The sequence below is a fragment of the Salmo salar genome, chromosome 01 (assembly GCF_965601325.2).
Source record: "Salmo salar chromosome 01, fSalSal1, whole genome shotgun sequence".
Classification (NCBI taxonomy): domain Eukaryota; kingdom Metazoa; phylum Chordata; class Actinopteri; order Salmoniformes; family Salmonidae; genus Salmo; species Salmo salar.
Window position 1 is genome coordinate 174,280,855 of NC_138291.1, and position 15,834 is coordinate 174,296,688.

A 15,834-nucleotide genomic window follows, 5' to 3' on the forward strand; every position below is an offset into this window, starting at 1 on the left:
ACTCTACACAATGTGAGGGGACACGGCTGTCAATCATCCCATGTCACATAAGTACCTGACTGTTGAGAGGTTAGTTATCTATACAAAAACTTTTTTTTTTTTTACCTAAACTTGTGACAGATTTAATACGATCGCAACTGTTGCTGAAATAAATACCATCAGGCCTTCTGGCATCAGACTTGTCAATTGAAAGCAATACAATTCAAACAGGGGTGTTAAACTCTTTTTGACCTGGGGCCGCATTCAGTCTTCACCGAAGTCCGGGTATGATGCACTTAAAATGTATTACATTTCCTTGCCGTAAAATTTGCACACACAAAAAAAAAAAAGGCCTCTTACCCATCACTTCAATTTGATGCTCCCTGACTGTCTAGCTTTGTTTCGATGACATGACTGTTAGCTAGCTGAACAGAGTGAAGACTATACATGTAGATCCATTATAATTTCTATAGCTTATATATGGTTTTACTATTTTCAATGTCAATTAATAATTAGTAAAAAAATATATATCATTATTTGTTTTCCTCAAACCGTCCGTGGGCCAGATGTGTGACAGCCCTGCTCTAAACACTTTTAGACAGGAGGTGAAAGAAAGACACGTGAGGGGCACCGTCCCACATATACAAGGGTAGGGGAAACACTTAAGTCACTGCTGATGGTCTTACGTATTGACTTGGGTGATTTGAGCACTCTGAGACAGCAGTAGAGGGTCAGCAGACCCATAGAGATCAGGAGGATGATGCCCAACGTGAACCCTGCCTGCAAGGAGAAGAGACAGGTCAGTGGGAGTAGGCTACGCATTACACTTTAGCCTGGTCCCAGATCTGTATAACCATGTTTACTATGACAACATCAGTAGTAGTTGGCAAGAAGGCACAAACAGATCTGGGATCAGGCTAAATAACACTTACCAAGGAGACATTGACTAATACGTGGGCTATTACTTACGGTGTTGTATGGTAGAATTGCAATATGACTATTCAGTTAGGATAGAGAAATGAATCACAATTACCTGCTTTATCCCCCCATGGTATACTGAGTATAGATGAATTACCTGCTTTATCCCCCATGGTATACTGAGTATAGATGAATTACCTGCTTTATCCCCCATGGTATACTGAGTATAGATGAATTACCTGCTTTATCCCCCATGGTATACTGAGTATAGATGAATTACCTGCTTTATCCCCCATGGTATACTGAGTATAGATGAATTACCTGCTTTATCCCCCATGGTATACTGAGTATAGATGAATTACCTGCTTTATCCCCCATGGTATACTGAGTATAGATGTCCCCATCATCGTGTTCCATATGGCAAAACTAAGAGGAGAAAATCCCCATGGTTATTTGGAGCAATCATACAATTAGATCAGCTACAGTAAATGTAAACATACCAACTTGATGTAAAGAGGTTAGATAATAAACCTACATGTAAACCTACCAACTTGATGTAAACAGGTAAGATGAGATTTTGTACAGGGATTTAGCACCATGCAACTAATCTATGGAGCAAATATCAGTGGTGATGGTTGAGCGCTTACATAGTGATGATGCTTGGGTTTTTGGCCCCTCCGTCCCCTCCAGTCACTTTGAAGGCCATCCCCAGAGGACTGTACACGTAGAGCTCCTCTGGACAGGGGATCACATGGTCTGGAGGGCTCTGACATGGGGGAAAAAATAGTTATCTTCTGTTTGGTGCCTAATGAACATGACCCAGGGCTGAATCTACAACCACCTCACTTAGTAAGGGCTAAGCTCTAACCAAATCAATAGGACATAGGAGTCTAATGTACACACAGACGGTCCAGTGACGTGTGCTTTGGCAGCCACAGCACAGTGAAGCTACATACCAAGCATTACTGATTAACGACTTCCTAAAGGGTCTATCAGAGTACCAAACGTGCACGCACAGCGGTCTTCTAGAATATTGGACCGTTGGCTTTCATACTTTTCAAATCCTCAGCGCAGCTCAAACTATTTCTCCAACTTTCAACACATTCAAATGAATAGAGGGTGCATATCGGAGATGTGTTGGTTGGGAATTGTGGGGAGGTGCGCATTCGTGCTGTGCGTCCCCCGCGGATGGTGGTCTCATAGCCACGTCACAATGGGACGCCGGACTATCGCGTCTGTGGATAATGATTTACACTCTCTTTAGGTAATGGTGCTATTCTCTGTGAAACCTTACAGGTTATGGTAGTGGATGATCAACTGCTTGTCTGAAAGCGGTCAATTTGAAGCGGAAGGGTGTAAAGGCGTCAGCATGCTTCAGTTCGGCTGGCGCCTAGATGAACTGATCGAGTGTGTTTACATACTCCCTTTAAGACACTTTCACTTGAAACACATGGAAAAAGCAGCAATAGTACTTTGTCCATTTTGAGATAGCCGGAGTCAGTATACACTTCCTCAAAATAGTCTGAATGAATCTAAGATAACAACAAAAAAAAAAAAACTCATAAAATTTTGCTGAGAAGATCTTAGTTGCACAATTTTACATCTAAGATATTTGGTGCAGTATTTCTCAATGAAAAAATATGAATGAATGATGCATGTCTCTCGAATGAAAGACTATTGAAGAATCTCTACTGTTGACCAATCACAGACGAACGGGGCGTAGACTTCGGCTTGCCTCGAGAGGAAAGAAATACGTGTGCCGGAACAGCCCCAAAAAACTTTACCGAAGTCCAAAATGTCACAAAAAGTCGTCATGACACATGCAAACTCTTCCGAACTGTTTCGCCTGGGAAGCATGCGGACGCCTTAAGGTTATTGACACGGCCAATTGTTGTTAAGAGACAAAACAGGGCTTTTATTCGCCAGAGTGGCGGGACTGTGTAATATGCCATACTAAAACCATTCTCAACAGATCACTGCAGGAAAAATGAAGCCATTGACAATTGCTTATCTACTCTCCCAATGATTGTCCTCTCAATTGGCACGCAATTCTCCACAGTATACACGTGGCATGAAAACAGGTTCCTGTGTGCAAGCTACCAGCTTTAAGTGTACGTGCTGATGGATTGGGTGTTGATGAATACTATTTAAACCACTTCATATACAGCAAGTCTAATCAATAGGAATACTACTAATAATATGCATCTACTGGTCTTAAAACAGGTGTGTATGTGTGTCATACCAGCAGTCTGTCAGTGTGTGTGTGTGTGTGTGTGTGTGTGTGTAGACTACCAGCAGTCTGTCGGAGGCGGCAGTGAGACGGCTGTAGTAGTGCACTCTGCTGCTGAGGACAGAGGCCTCTGCTGACACCCTCTCAGAGGGGTCATTCTCCACTATATTCCGATGCTCCACGTGGAAAGGCCTGAAGACAACACAAACAGAGACAGATTAGCCTAAATGACTTAAATAGTTTACTGTAAAATGATCCACCTTCTTTGGTTACATGGATCCAGTTTGAATACTTAAAAAAAAAGCTGTATTTTCTTGAGAAACCCACTGACATAACATGATGAACACAAGGGAGTGAAACAATGCCTATCCACACACACTTACAGTACAGATCAGTGATTATCTCAAAGGGAACAAGGAAGGAAACATTTGAAAAGGTATTGGATGGAACCAGGTCCACCCAGTACAACACCATAATGGAACAGCCCTGATTAAATGAGCAAGAAGATCATTTTCTAAAATTTCCAGAACCAATTACACAACCTTTCCTAAAGCATTGTTCAGGACTTTGCCTCGAATTTCCTATTCCTCACACACAAAAAAAAGTAATATTACACACACACATGTATGTGTATATATTACACACACACACACGTATACATGTATGTTTATATATACACACACACACACACACACACACACGTATACATATATTTATATATATACACACACACACACACACACACACACACACACGTGTATACGTATACACACACACACACGTATACATACATGTATGTTTATATATACACACGTGTATATATATTTATAAATGTGTGTGTGGGTATATATCACATTCATGCATACACATATGTATGCATGTATGTATATGTGTATGTGTGAGATAGATAGATATACACACACACACACACACACACATATACGTGTGTATATATAAACATACATGTATACACACACACGTATACATACATATATATTCACATGTGTGTATGTATGTACATATGTGTGTGTGTGTGTGTACACACACACACACAGCTCAAAAAAATAAAGGGAACACTTAAACAACACAATGTAACTCAAAGTCAAATCACACTTCTGTGAAATCAAACTGTACACTTAGGAAGCAACACTGATTGACAATACATTTCACATGCTGTTGTGCAAATGGAATAGACAACAGGTGTATATTATAGGCAATTAGCAAGACACCCCCAATAAAGGAGTGGTTCTGCAGGTGGTGACCACAGACCACTTCTCAGTTCCTATGCTTCCTGGCTGATGTTTTGGTCACTTTTGAATGCTGGCGGTGCTTTCACTCTAGTGGTAGCATGAGATGGAGTCTACAACCCACACAAGTGGCTCAGGTAGTGCAGCTCATCCAGGATGGCACATCAATGCGAGCTGTGGCAAGAAGGTTTGCTGTGTCTGTCAGCGTAGTGTCCAGAGCATGGAGGCGCTACCAGGAGACAGGCCAGTACATCAGGAGACGTGGAGGAGGCCGTAGGAGGGCAACAACCCAGCAGCAGGACCGCTACCTCTGCCTTTGTGCAAGGAGGAGCAGGAGAAGCACTGCCAGAGCCCTGCAAAATGACCTCCAGCAGGCCACAAATGTGCATGTGTCTGCTCAAACGGTCAGAAACAGACTCCATGAGGGTGGTATGAGGGCCTGACGTCCACAGGTGGGGGTTGTGCTGACAGCCCAACACCGTGCAGGACGTTTGGCATTTGCCAGAGAACACCAAGATTGGCAAATTCGCCACTGGCGCCCTGTGCTCTTCACAGATGAAAGCAGGTTCACACTGAGCACATGTGACAGACGTGACAGAGTTTGGAGACGCCGTGGAGAACGTTCTGCTGCCTGCAACATCCTCCAGCATGACCGGTTTGGCGGTGGGTCAGTCATGGTGTGGGGTGGCATTTCTTTGGGGGGGCCGCACAGCCCTCCATGTGCTCGCCAGAGGTAGCCCGACTGCCATTAGGTACCGAGATGAGATCCTCAGACCCCTTGTGAGACCATATGCTGGTGCGGTTGGCCCTGGGTTCCTCCTAATGCAACACAATGCTAGACCTCATGTGGCTGGAGTGTGTCAGCAGTTCCTGCAAGAGGAAGGCATTGATGCTATGGACTGGCCCGCCCGTTCCCCAGACCTGAATCCAATTGAGCACATCTGGGACATCATGTCTCGCTCCATCCACCAACGCCACGTTGCACCACAGACTGTCCAGGAGTTGGCGGATGCTTTAGTCCAGGTCTGGGAGGAGATCCCTCAGGAGACCATCCGCCACCTCATCAGGAGCATGCCCAGGCGTTGTAGGGAGGTCATACAGGCACGTGGAGGCCACACACACTACTGAGCCTCATTATGGCTTGTTTTAAGGACATTACATCAAGGTTGGATCAGCCTGTAGTGTGGTTTTCCACTTTAATTTTGAGTGTGACTCCAAATCCAGACCTCCATGGGTTGATAAATTGGATTTCCATTGATTATTTGTGTGTGATTTTGTTGTCAGCACATTCAACTATGTAAAGAAAAAAGTATTTAATAACATTATTTCTTTCATTCAGATCTAGAATGTGTTATTTTAGTGTTCCCTTTATTTCTTTGAGCAATATATATATATATATATATAAAAAAATGTATATTTATGCATGTATATATACATACATATGGAGTCTGTGTGTGTGAGTTTCTGTGCATGCGGGAGGGGGTTGTTCTGGGATAAGTCTGCAGCAAAGCAATGCTGCATCTCTCTAATAAATCAACTTATCATCTTGTTAGTATTTGTGAAATACCAAAGTGGATTAATCCACTGGGTGCCTGGGTTGTGATGCGGCCTGAAACAATTCCTGGGTGAAGTGAGGGCACAGAGGGCACGCTGTAGACTTCAGACACTGATAGATCATTGCTCTTCTGAGGAAGCACAGTATGAGTTGACCGTCTTCCCCTTTTCACTCTATTGTGTCAAACCAAACTGTGCTGGCTCTGATACTAATGGTGGGTGGTAACCAGACCAGCTCGGCACAGTTTGGCTCGGTTCAGCTCAGGTAGCCTAGTGGTTAGAGCGTTGGACTAGTAACCGAAAGGTGGCAAGATCAACTCCCTGAGCTGACAAGGTATAAATCTGTCATTCTGCCCCTGAACAAGGCAGTTAACCCACTGTTCCTAGGCCGTCATTGGATATAAAAATTTGTTCTTAACTGACTTGCCTAGTTAAATAAAAGTTCAAATAAAAAAAATAAAACAATTATTGTGAAAAGACTGTTACACCAGGAACTAACCAAGTTAAATAAAAGTGAAGGGCTTCTCCTGGCTAGTTAACAACTCATGCTGGGGGTAGCTGGGCTAATGTGCACAGTAGATTCACATGCAGTCATAACTCCCAGAGTGGATCTACATGGCTTTAGAAACACATTTGTGGCCCTGTGTCATGTGAAAGCAATGCTAGTTCCAATAGTGTGGCACATGAGCTGTCAGTGATTAACTTGAATGGGCCAAATACCTTTTCCTGTCAGGTTAGAGATCTCACTTGAATTTACAGATGGAAGCTTGAAAATATTGAGTCAAACCATTTGTGAGGTAAGATTAGGATAACAAATGCTCAATAACAGACAAAATACTAGTATTATTATAATCTTATCATACAACGTTCAAACAAAAAGCTGTGTAGGCTTATTCCGTCAGATTTTCCGCTGCGAGGTACTCCAGTGCACCCAGTACAAATGAGATTATGAAATCGCCTACCTCCTTGCCCCTCGGTCCAGGGAATCTGTGGAGCCTTTGTCTGTGTAGCTTCCTCTACGCACTGAGTCCAGTAGTGGTTTATTGTCCTCCTCCATGATGCTTTATGCTTTAAATCAGTGCCTTACAGTCTTCACCTGAGTGGAGAAGAACAAAAATTCAACCATTTTAGATTTAAAAAAGTGTTAATACTTCCATCCACCAACTTATCCCAACTGTAAAAATTAGATATATCCTTTAAAGCTTTGTGGTTACACAGCTTGGTTTCTCGTTGCTTCACAAAAGCGTTTCATTGATAAAGAATGACTCCTAATATGCCCTCCTCAGGAATATCCATTACGGAGCCGCCTGCTACTGCATGACTCATTAGGGGTCAGAGGTGAGAACTCACATGCCACCTAACCTCGAGCGAGGACAATCCAACAACAACGCATGCCGCTCTTCATTTTGATCAGGGGCTTGTGGGGAACAATTTAATACAGCGAAACCTCTGCCACCCCGAAGTGGACACATTTTTACACTGGCCCATGGACTACTCCAACTAGTGACGATCATTAGATTGGCCTATCATTAGATTACCTCCATTGTTAACAACAATAGCGGACAAAGCCTTATGATGTTATGTAAGAAGAGTACTTTAGTGTCCAATGGTACTGTAGCAAATCTGTATCGGCTACATTCAAATCACACTGATTGGTCATTGTGTTGGGTTGGGACAAATATAATCCACTTACAACGAGTAGGCCCGCTGTAGCCTTTAGCCAATTAAAAAGAACATTTTAGATTGCATTACAGTAGACTAGCCTAACTCAAATCTGTTAAGTATCATCATCCTGAACTAAAAAAACAAATAGCAATCAACAACAATAATGACCTGCTAATGAAATTAGGATTTGGGACAAAATACCAACCAAATCATTTAACTCATCTACAGAGTGATCTGGAATAGCACCAATTTCTTAACATTGTTATTATTTTTGAAGAATTTGTAAAGGCTAATATGTCATTTACCATTACAGGTTACATGGAAGATAAGGTCATAGGTACCCCAGTTAAACATGGGAAAATAGCTGTTATAAAACATATTGAGAGCGTGTATGTACAACTATGTAGACTGTAGCCTAACTTGCAGAACATATGCCACTTCCAGGAAGTGTTAGTTCACAGCTCCGTCTTACGTTCCTAGCGAGGGAGACACGTACTCGAGGCTTGGCAGTGACAGTGACACACTTAAGGTAGCCAAAATGCCACTGTATCTTATAACAGAGCAATCTTAATTGTACTATTGCCTAAAGGCTGATCTAACAACAAGAACTTAAAAAACATGACCTACAAAGCAGCTCAACAGTGTTCCCCCTATATTAATTTAGCAGTGGTGACCCACATACAAAACACACATACATTTCTACCGAGACTCACTTTTAAATGGATAATCATTGGCTCAATGACTAGAAGGAGTGATTAATACCTCTGAGGGTTTAGAGCTTGAGGTAGTCACCTCATACAAGTACTTGGGAGTATGGCTAGACGGTACACTCTCAGCACATATCAAAGCTGCAGGCTAAAGTTAAATCTAAACTTGGTTTCCTCAATCGTAATCGCTCCTCTTTCACCCCAGCTGCCAAACTAACCCTGATTCAGATGACCATCCTACCCATGCTAGATTACGGAGACGCAATTTATAGATTGGCGGTAAGGGCAGGGGCGGAAATCCCGGGGGACACAGGGGGGACACGACCCCCCCATCCTGGTAAAAATATGATTTGTCCCCCCCAATATATCACTGAAACATAACTATGTAATTTAAATAATATTAATAATACGCAATGAAAGCAATTGTGCTGATTATGGACACTTAAAAGCACGTTTTTAAGTTTCAAAAGATTGCGACCCCCCCACCCTTTGCCTCACAATGGTTTGATCCACTGCCAGTTCCTTAGTTTGCAAGGTAACAGAGGGGTCGTGTCTATTGTCTGAAAGGCACTCAATGAACGTAACTGACGTGAGGTTAATCTAGTCAATCGCGCACACACACTAGCTGAATATGCAGAGCTAGCGCGCAAATATTAACTATTAAGCTAGCTAGTACCTATTCCATTTATGTGGCGTCGTCAAAGATGGAATCTTTGCAATCGTCAATTTATTCCAAGATCAGCATGCAGATGATGTAAGTTAGTGCTTCAAAGTCCCTGTGATAAGGTTAGCGATAAACTGAAGTCCAAACTGAAAAGAACTACACTCTCTTCTACCATTGTCTTAAATATATTTCATGCTCTCGTTGCAAAAGCTAAATTGTCGCAAGGGAACTTTTATTTATTTTATTTCACCTTTATTTAACCCGGGTAGCAAAGATTATAGCAAACACCACTGAAACTGAATTGGTGCTCGCTAGCTTTGCAAATTCAGCTATTGTTGGAAGCCAGCCAATATGAAACAAACTATTAAAATTACAAAAGGTTGCAGCATATGTTGTGTAAATGGTGAACTCATACAGCTGTCAACTCTTGTCATTTTAATCCGTTTCACATTTGCTAGCTACCTTTTAGATCGAAGCCCAAATAGAATGATTGAAGATGATAGAAGCCCATCTCCTACTGTAAATAACCTACACACTGTGTGTGTGTAGCCAGCCAGCCAGCCAGGTAGAAAAATGGCAGAAAAAAGACAGACATCAGAGTATTTTTCAGTACACCAAAACGCATAGTAAGAACCCTAGTAGCCTAATATCTCAAAGACTAGTTGATAAAATGTTCATAAGAAAGAAATGAAATTCTAATGGAAATGTTTCACAATGATGTCATTAGGCAGAGCAGGCAACAGATGGCACACAGACAGCAGAGTTGGGGACAGATATGCAGTGACAGACTGGCAGAGACAGGGAGTCTCAGGTAAGTTTGTTGAGTCTTTGTTTGGCAACATTATGAAAGGTTCTCAATTTTTTTCACTTGTAAAATAGGAACATAATTTGAAAATGCCATGAATACCCCCCACTCTCAACTTACACTGGTGACTGAACTAAGATTTGTTAAAGGCAATGGTATTGCTGTTGTGATTAGTTGTGTAGTTTTGGGTACCGGTAGTTAGGAGTATGGCAAACACCTTATTTCTTTGGTTCCTCAATATACATTTACCATATTACAATGTAGGCTATGTGTTACAGCACTACTTTTGGTGTCCCCCTCAGGAATTGCTCTTGAGAAAATGTCATGCAACTGTCCCCTCCAAAGTTGATATCAGATTTTCGCCCCTGGGTAAGGGTGCTCTCGAGCAGCTAGATGTTCTTTACCATTCGGTCATCAGATTTGTCACCAATGCTCCTTATAGGACACGTCGCTGCACTCTATACTCCTCTGTAAACTGGTCATCTCTATATACCTGTCGCAAGACCTACTGGTTGATGCTTATTTATAAAAACCCTCTTAAGGGGGAGTGAAGCCTATCTGAGATATCTATTGCAGCCCTCGTCCTACACATACAACACCCGTTCTGCCATTCACATTCTGTTAAAGGTCCCCAAAGCACACACATCCTTGGGTCGCTCGTCTTTTCAGGTCGCTGCAGCTAGCGACTGGAACGAGCTGCAACAATCTGGACAGTCTTCATTCAAAGACTCAATCATGGACACTTACTGACAGTTGTGGCTGCTTTGCATGATGTATTGTTGTCTCTACCTTCTTGCCCTTTGTGCTGTTGTCTGTGCCCAATAATGTTCGTACCCGGTGTTGTGCTGCTACCATGTTGCATTCATGCCGTCTTAGGTCTCTCTTTACGTAATGTTGTGTTGTCTCTTGTCGTGATGTGTGTTTTGTCCCAAATTTGATTTTATTTATTTTAAATCCCAGCCCCTGTCCCCGCAGGAGGCCTTTTGGTAGGCCATATAACTGACTTGCCTAGTTAGATAAAGGTTAAATAAACACAAATAAAAAACAATGCAGTTCAAGAAATAGTTTTTAAAAAAAAAATTTTTTTTCTTAAATCCTAGTTTGAGTATGGTGATATATCTAGAAATCAGATGACAGAGCAAGGTACAGCTTTTTTTCTCTCCCACAGTTGTTTTCAAAAAGTGACTTTATATTGGTTTCAACGTGGGGATACTATGCACTTTTAAGATGGACCCTTAGCCGTAAGTGCAATCAGCCAAACCTGATTTTTACAGAAAAACGTTATTTCTCTCAATTAAATGATCTACAGATCTCAAACCAACTCTGTTTTTTCATCACAACAATTACATTTTCATTCTTATGGATTTTATGTAAAAATACAAGCTCAAAAAACATAGGGCTATGATCTTATTCACTCGTACGCAACCTACCGTCTACTAGCATGACCTAGAGAACTGAAATCACCTGTAGAAAAGTGACTGATGTCCCTAATCCATGACACACCCATTAGAATGTTATCTGATAAATAATGATCTAGTCTGATGTGTACTTTGACCTCTACTATTAAAAGCACATTTATTTTATCAAAAATCTATCTACAAATATTTATCCTATTACAGCTGTGGCTATTAATTCACATACAGATAACATTTTCAACAGCTTCCAGTCCAAATGACATATACAGTGGGGGGAAAAAAGTTTTTGATCCCCTGCTGATTTTGTACGTTTGCCCACTGACAAAGAAAGGATCAATCTATAATTTTAATGGTAGGTTTATTTGAACAGTGAGAGACAGAATAACAACAAAAATATCCAGAAAAACGCATGTCAAAAATGTTATAATTTGATTTGCATTTTAATGAGGGAAATAAGTATTTGACCCCCTCTCAATCAGAAAGATTTCTGGCTCCCAGGTGTCTTTTATACAGGTAACGAGCTGAGATTAGGAGCACACTCTTAAAGGGAGTGCTCCTAATCTCAGTTTGTTAACTGTAAAAAAGACACCTGTCCACAGAAGCAAACAATCAATCAGATTACAAACTATCCACCATGGCCAAGACCAAAGAGCTCTCCAAGGATGTCAGGGACAAGATTGTAGACCTACACAAGGCTGGAATGGACTACAAGACCATCGCCAAGCAGCTTGGTGAGAGAGTGACAACATTTGGTGCGATTATTCGCAAATGGAAGAAACACAAAAGAACTGTCAATATCCCTCGGCCTGGGGCTCCATGCAAGATCTCACCTCGTGGAGTTGCAATGATCATGAGAACGGTGAGGAATCAGCCCAGAACTACACGGGAGGATCATGTCAATGATCTCAAGGCAGCTGGGACCATAGTTACCAAGAAAACAATTGGTAACACACTACGCCGTGAAGGACTGAAATCCTGCAGCGCCCGCAAGGTGCCCCTGCTCAAGAATATATATACATGCCCGTCTAAAGTTTGCCAATGAACATCTGAATGATTCAGAGGACAACTGGTGAAAGTGTTGTGGTCAGATGAGACCAAAATGGAGCTCTTTGGCATCAATTCAACTCGCCGTGTTTGGAGGAGGAGGAATGCTGCCTATGACCCCAAGAACACCATCTCCACCGTCAAACATGGAGGTGGAAACATTATGCTGTGGGGGTGTTTTTCTGCTAAGGGGACAGGACAACTTCACCGCATCATTTGACGGGGCCATGTACTGTCAAATCTTGGGTGAGAACCTCCTTCCCTCAGCCAGGGCATTGAAAATGGGTCGTGGATGGGTATTCCAGCATGACAATGACCCAAAACACACAGCCAAGGCAACAAAGGAGTGGCTCAAGAAGAAGCACATTAAGGTCCTGGAGTGGCCTAGCCAGTCTCCAGACCTTAATCCCATAGAAAATTTGTGGAGGGAGCTTGAAGGTTCGAGTTGCCAACAAGGGTTTTGCCACCAAGTACTAAGTCACGTTTTGCAGAGGGGTCAAATACTTATTTCCCTCATTAAAATGCAAATCAATTTATAACATTTTTGACATGCGTTTTTCTGGATTCTTTTGTTGTTATTCTGTATCTCACTGTTCATATAAACCTACCATTAAAATTATAGACTGATCATTTCTTTGTAAGTGGGCAAATGTACAAAATCAGCACTGGGATCAAATACTTTTTTCCCCCCACTGTACATCTAAAAACAACTCAATGATAGATAGCTGACCTCCCTCCTCCATACTACACCTGTGTAGTATTTCCTGTGATAGATCTAATTTTCAATAGCTCACTGTCCATGAGCTACAGATCTAAAGACAAGCGTTGTGGGTTCCTTGACCTCTTATCAAAAAGGTACACCTTACATTTTCTTAAAATATTTCACTTATTACCAATGTGGTTATTAATTTACATACGTCATTTTCAATAGCTTCCAGTGCAAGTTACATATACAATATATCTAAAACCACTTGATGTTAGGTCACTGACCTCCCTCTGTCATAGTACACCCATTAGAATTTCTATTTTTAATTTCACAGATTATGATTATCCCCCCCACCTTGATTCTATAATTATTTATGTTATTACTGCTTTGGTTACAAATTCACATACAGATCTCTATTCTTTATTTTCCCAAAAGATGAACGATGCAAAGTACAGACAGATCCTTGATGAAAACCGTCTCTAGAGCATTCAGGACCTCAGACTGGGGAAAAGGTTCACCTTCCAACAGCACAACAACCCTAAGCACACAGCCAAGACAATGCAGAAGTGGCTTTGGGACAAGTCTCCGAATGTCCTTGAGTGGCCCAGCCACAACCCAGACTTGAACCTGATCTAACATCTCTGGAGAGACCTGAAAATAGCTGTGCAGCGACGCTCCCCATCCAACCTGACAGAGCTTGACAGGATCTGCAGAGAAGGGAGAAACTCCCCAAATACAGGTGTGCCAAGTTTGCAGCGTCATACCCAAGAACACTCATGGCTGTAATCGTTGCCAAAGGTGCGTCAACAAAGTACTGAATAAAAGGGTCTAAATACTTATGCAAATGTGATATTACAGCTTTTTTATTTTTAATACATTTGCAAAAATATCTAAAAACCTGTTTTTTGCTTTGTCATTATGAGGTATTGTGTATAGATTGATGAGGGGGGAAAATGATTTAATCACATTTTAGAATACTGCTTACAGTTAGGCTACAATACATGGTATCACTTGGTTTGCCAAATGGGAAAGGCTGTGCTAGTTAAAACATTCTTCATCACTGTAATTTAACTAATTTTAACACTCAATAACCATCAACTAATCCAAACAGTTTAGGCTTGCCTAAAGTCACAGTTGTCAGTGTTGTTCTTGTTATATTTTTTAGAATGCACGAGGCGTTTGTGGGTGTCTTTCATTCTCTAGAACAATCAGAAGCTATAAATCCTGTCTCGGGTGTTTAGTCTGCGTGGTGATAAATTCATTTTATCATAGGCTCATCATTAACTTCGAACTAGTTAATTAGTTTGGAATGGATATAACAGCCTATAGGCTACTTGTCGATACTAGAGTCAGACACGTCATGTTTTAACCTAAATGCATGATAGGCTGCTATATCAACGCATTTAAACTTATTTCTTTATTAAATAGGATTTTATTGAGTTCATATTGTTAATTTCACAATAGCTTACTAGTAAAGCAAAAACAATATAGGTTAATTTGTCTCCTATAAACTTTGCACAGTAAGTAGCCACACCCCGAGTGAGGTCAGAGAGCGCGTCAGCCTGAAGGAACCGCCCCTTTTGACCAGAGTGAATAAAAGGATTGGTAAAGAAATGAACATTTAGACCTGAGGCGCTTCTTCTGTATGCTGATTGGCTAAAACACATTAAGTTAAGAAATTCTGCAATTAACTTTTAACAAGGCACGCCTGTCATACCTCTTACATCTAGACGTTCCGCTAGCGGAACACCTACTCCAATATCCAATGATAGGCGTGGCGCGAATGACAAATTCCTCAAAAATACAAAAACTTCCATTTTTCAAACATATGACTATTTCACAGCATTTTAAAGACAAGACTCTCCTTTATCTAACCACACTGTCCGATTTCAAAAAGGCTTTACAGCGAAAGCAAAACATTACATTATGTCAGCAGAGTACCAAGCCAGAAATAATCAGACACCCATTTTTCAAGCTAGCATATAATGTCACTAAAAACAAAACCACAGCTAAATGCAGCACTAACCTTTGATGATCTTCATCAGATGACAACCCTAGGACATTATGTTAAACAATGCATGCATGTTTTGTTCAATCAAGTTCATATTTATATCAAAAACCAGCTTTTTACATTAGCATGTGACGTTCAGAACTAGCATACCCCCCGCAAACATCCGGTGAATTTACTAAATTACTCACGATAAACGTTCACAAAAAACATAACAATTATTTTAAGAATTATAGATACAGAACTCCTCTATGCACTCGATATGTGAAATTTTAAAATAGCTTTTCGGTGAAAGCACATTTTGCAATATTCTCAGTAGATAGCCCAGCCATCACGGCTAGACATTTAGACACCGACCAAGTTTAGCCCTGATCAAACTCCGATTTACTATTACAAAAGTTTCATTACCTTTGTTGTCTTCGTCAGAATGCACTCCCAGGACTGCTACTTCAATAACAAATGTTGGTTTGGTCCAAAATAATCCATCGTTATATCCGAATAGCGGCGTTTTGTTCGTGCGTTCCAGACACTATCCGAAATGGTAAAGAAGGGTCGTGCGCATGGCGCAATTCGTGACAAAAAAATTCTAAATATTCCATTACCGTACTTCGAAGCATGTCAACTGCTGTTTAAAAACAATTTTTATGCCATTTTTCTCGTATAAAAGCGATAATATTCCGACCGGGAATCTCCTTTTCGGCAAACAGAGGGAAAAAAAATCACAAAGACGGGTGCGGTCAGGTCACGCGCCTAAGCCCACAGTCCCTTGATCGGCCACTTGAGAAAGGCGATAATGTGTTTCAGCCTGGGGCTGGGATGACGACATTCAGGTTTTTCCCGGGCTCTGAGCGCCTATGGACGACGTAGGAAGTGTCACGTTAGAGCAGAGATC

At 41.4% G+C, this 15,834-nt stretch overlaps 1 protein-coding gene across 1 annotated transcript in view; it reads right to left on the reverse strand.

The window, feature by feature from the left end:
- Window positions 1-15,834, reverse strand: part of slc38a9 (solute carrier family 38 member 9) — a 42,632-nt gene that overhangs the window by 25,231 nt on the left and 1,567 nt on the right. The window contains exons 2-6 of the mRNA XM_014144643.3: window positions 6,891-7,024; window positions 3,190-3,319; window positions 1,545-1,663; window positions 1,260-1,323; window positions 666-759 (exon numbers count right to left, since the gene is read on the reverse strand). Of these exons, the coding sequence (XP_014000118.1) occupies window positions 666-759; window positions 1,260-1,323; window positions 1,545-1,663; window positions 3,190-3,319; window positions 6,891-6,985 (502 nt within the window). The 5' untranslated portion in view covers window positions 6,986-7,024. The remainder of the gene's footprint in view (window positions 1-665; window positions 760-1,259; window positions 1,324-1,544; window positions 1,664-3,189; window positions 3,320-6,890; window positions 7,025-15,834) is intronic.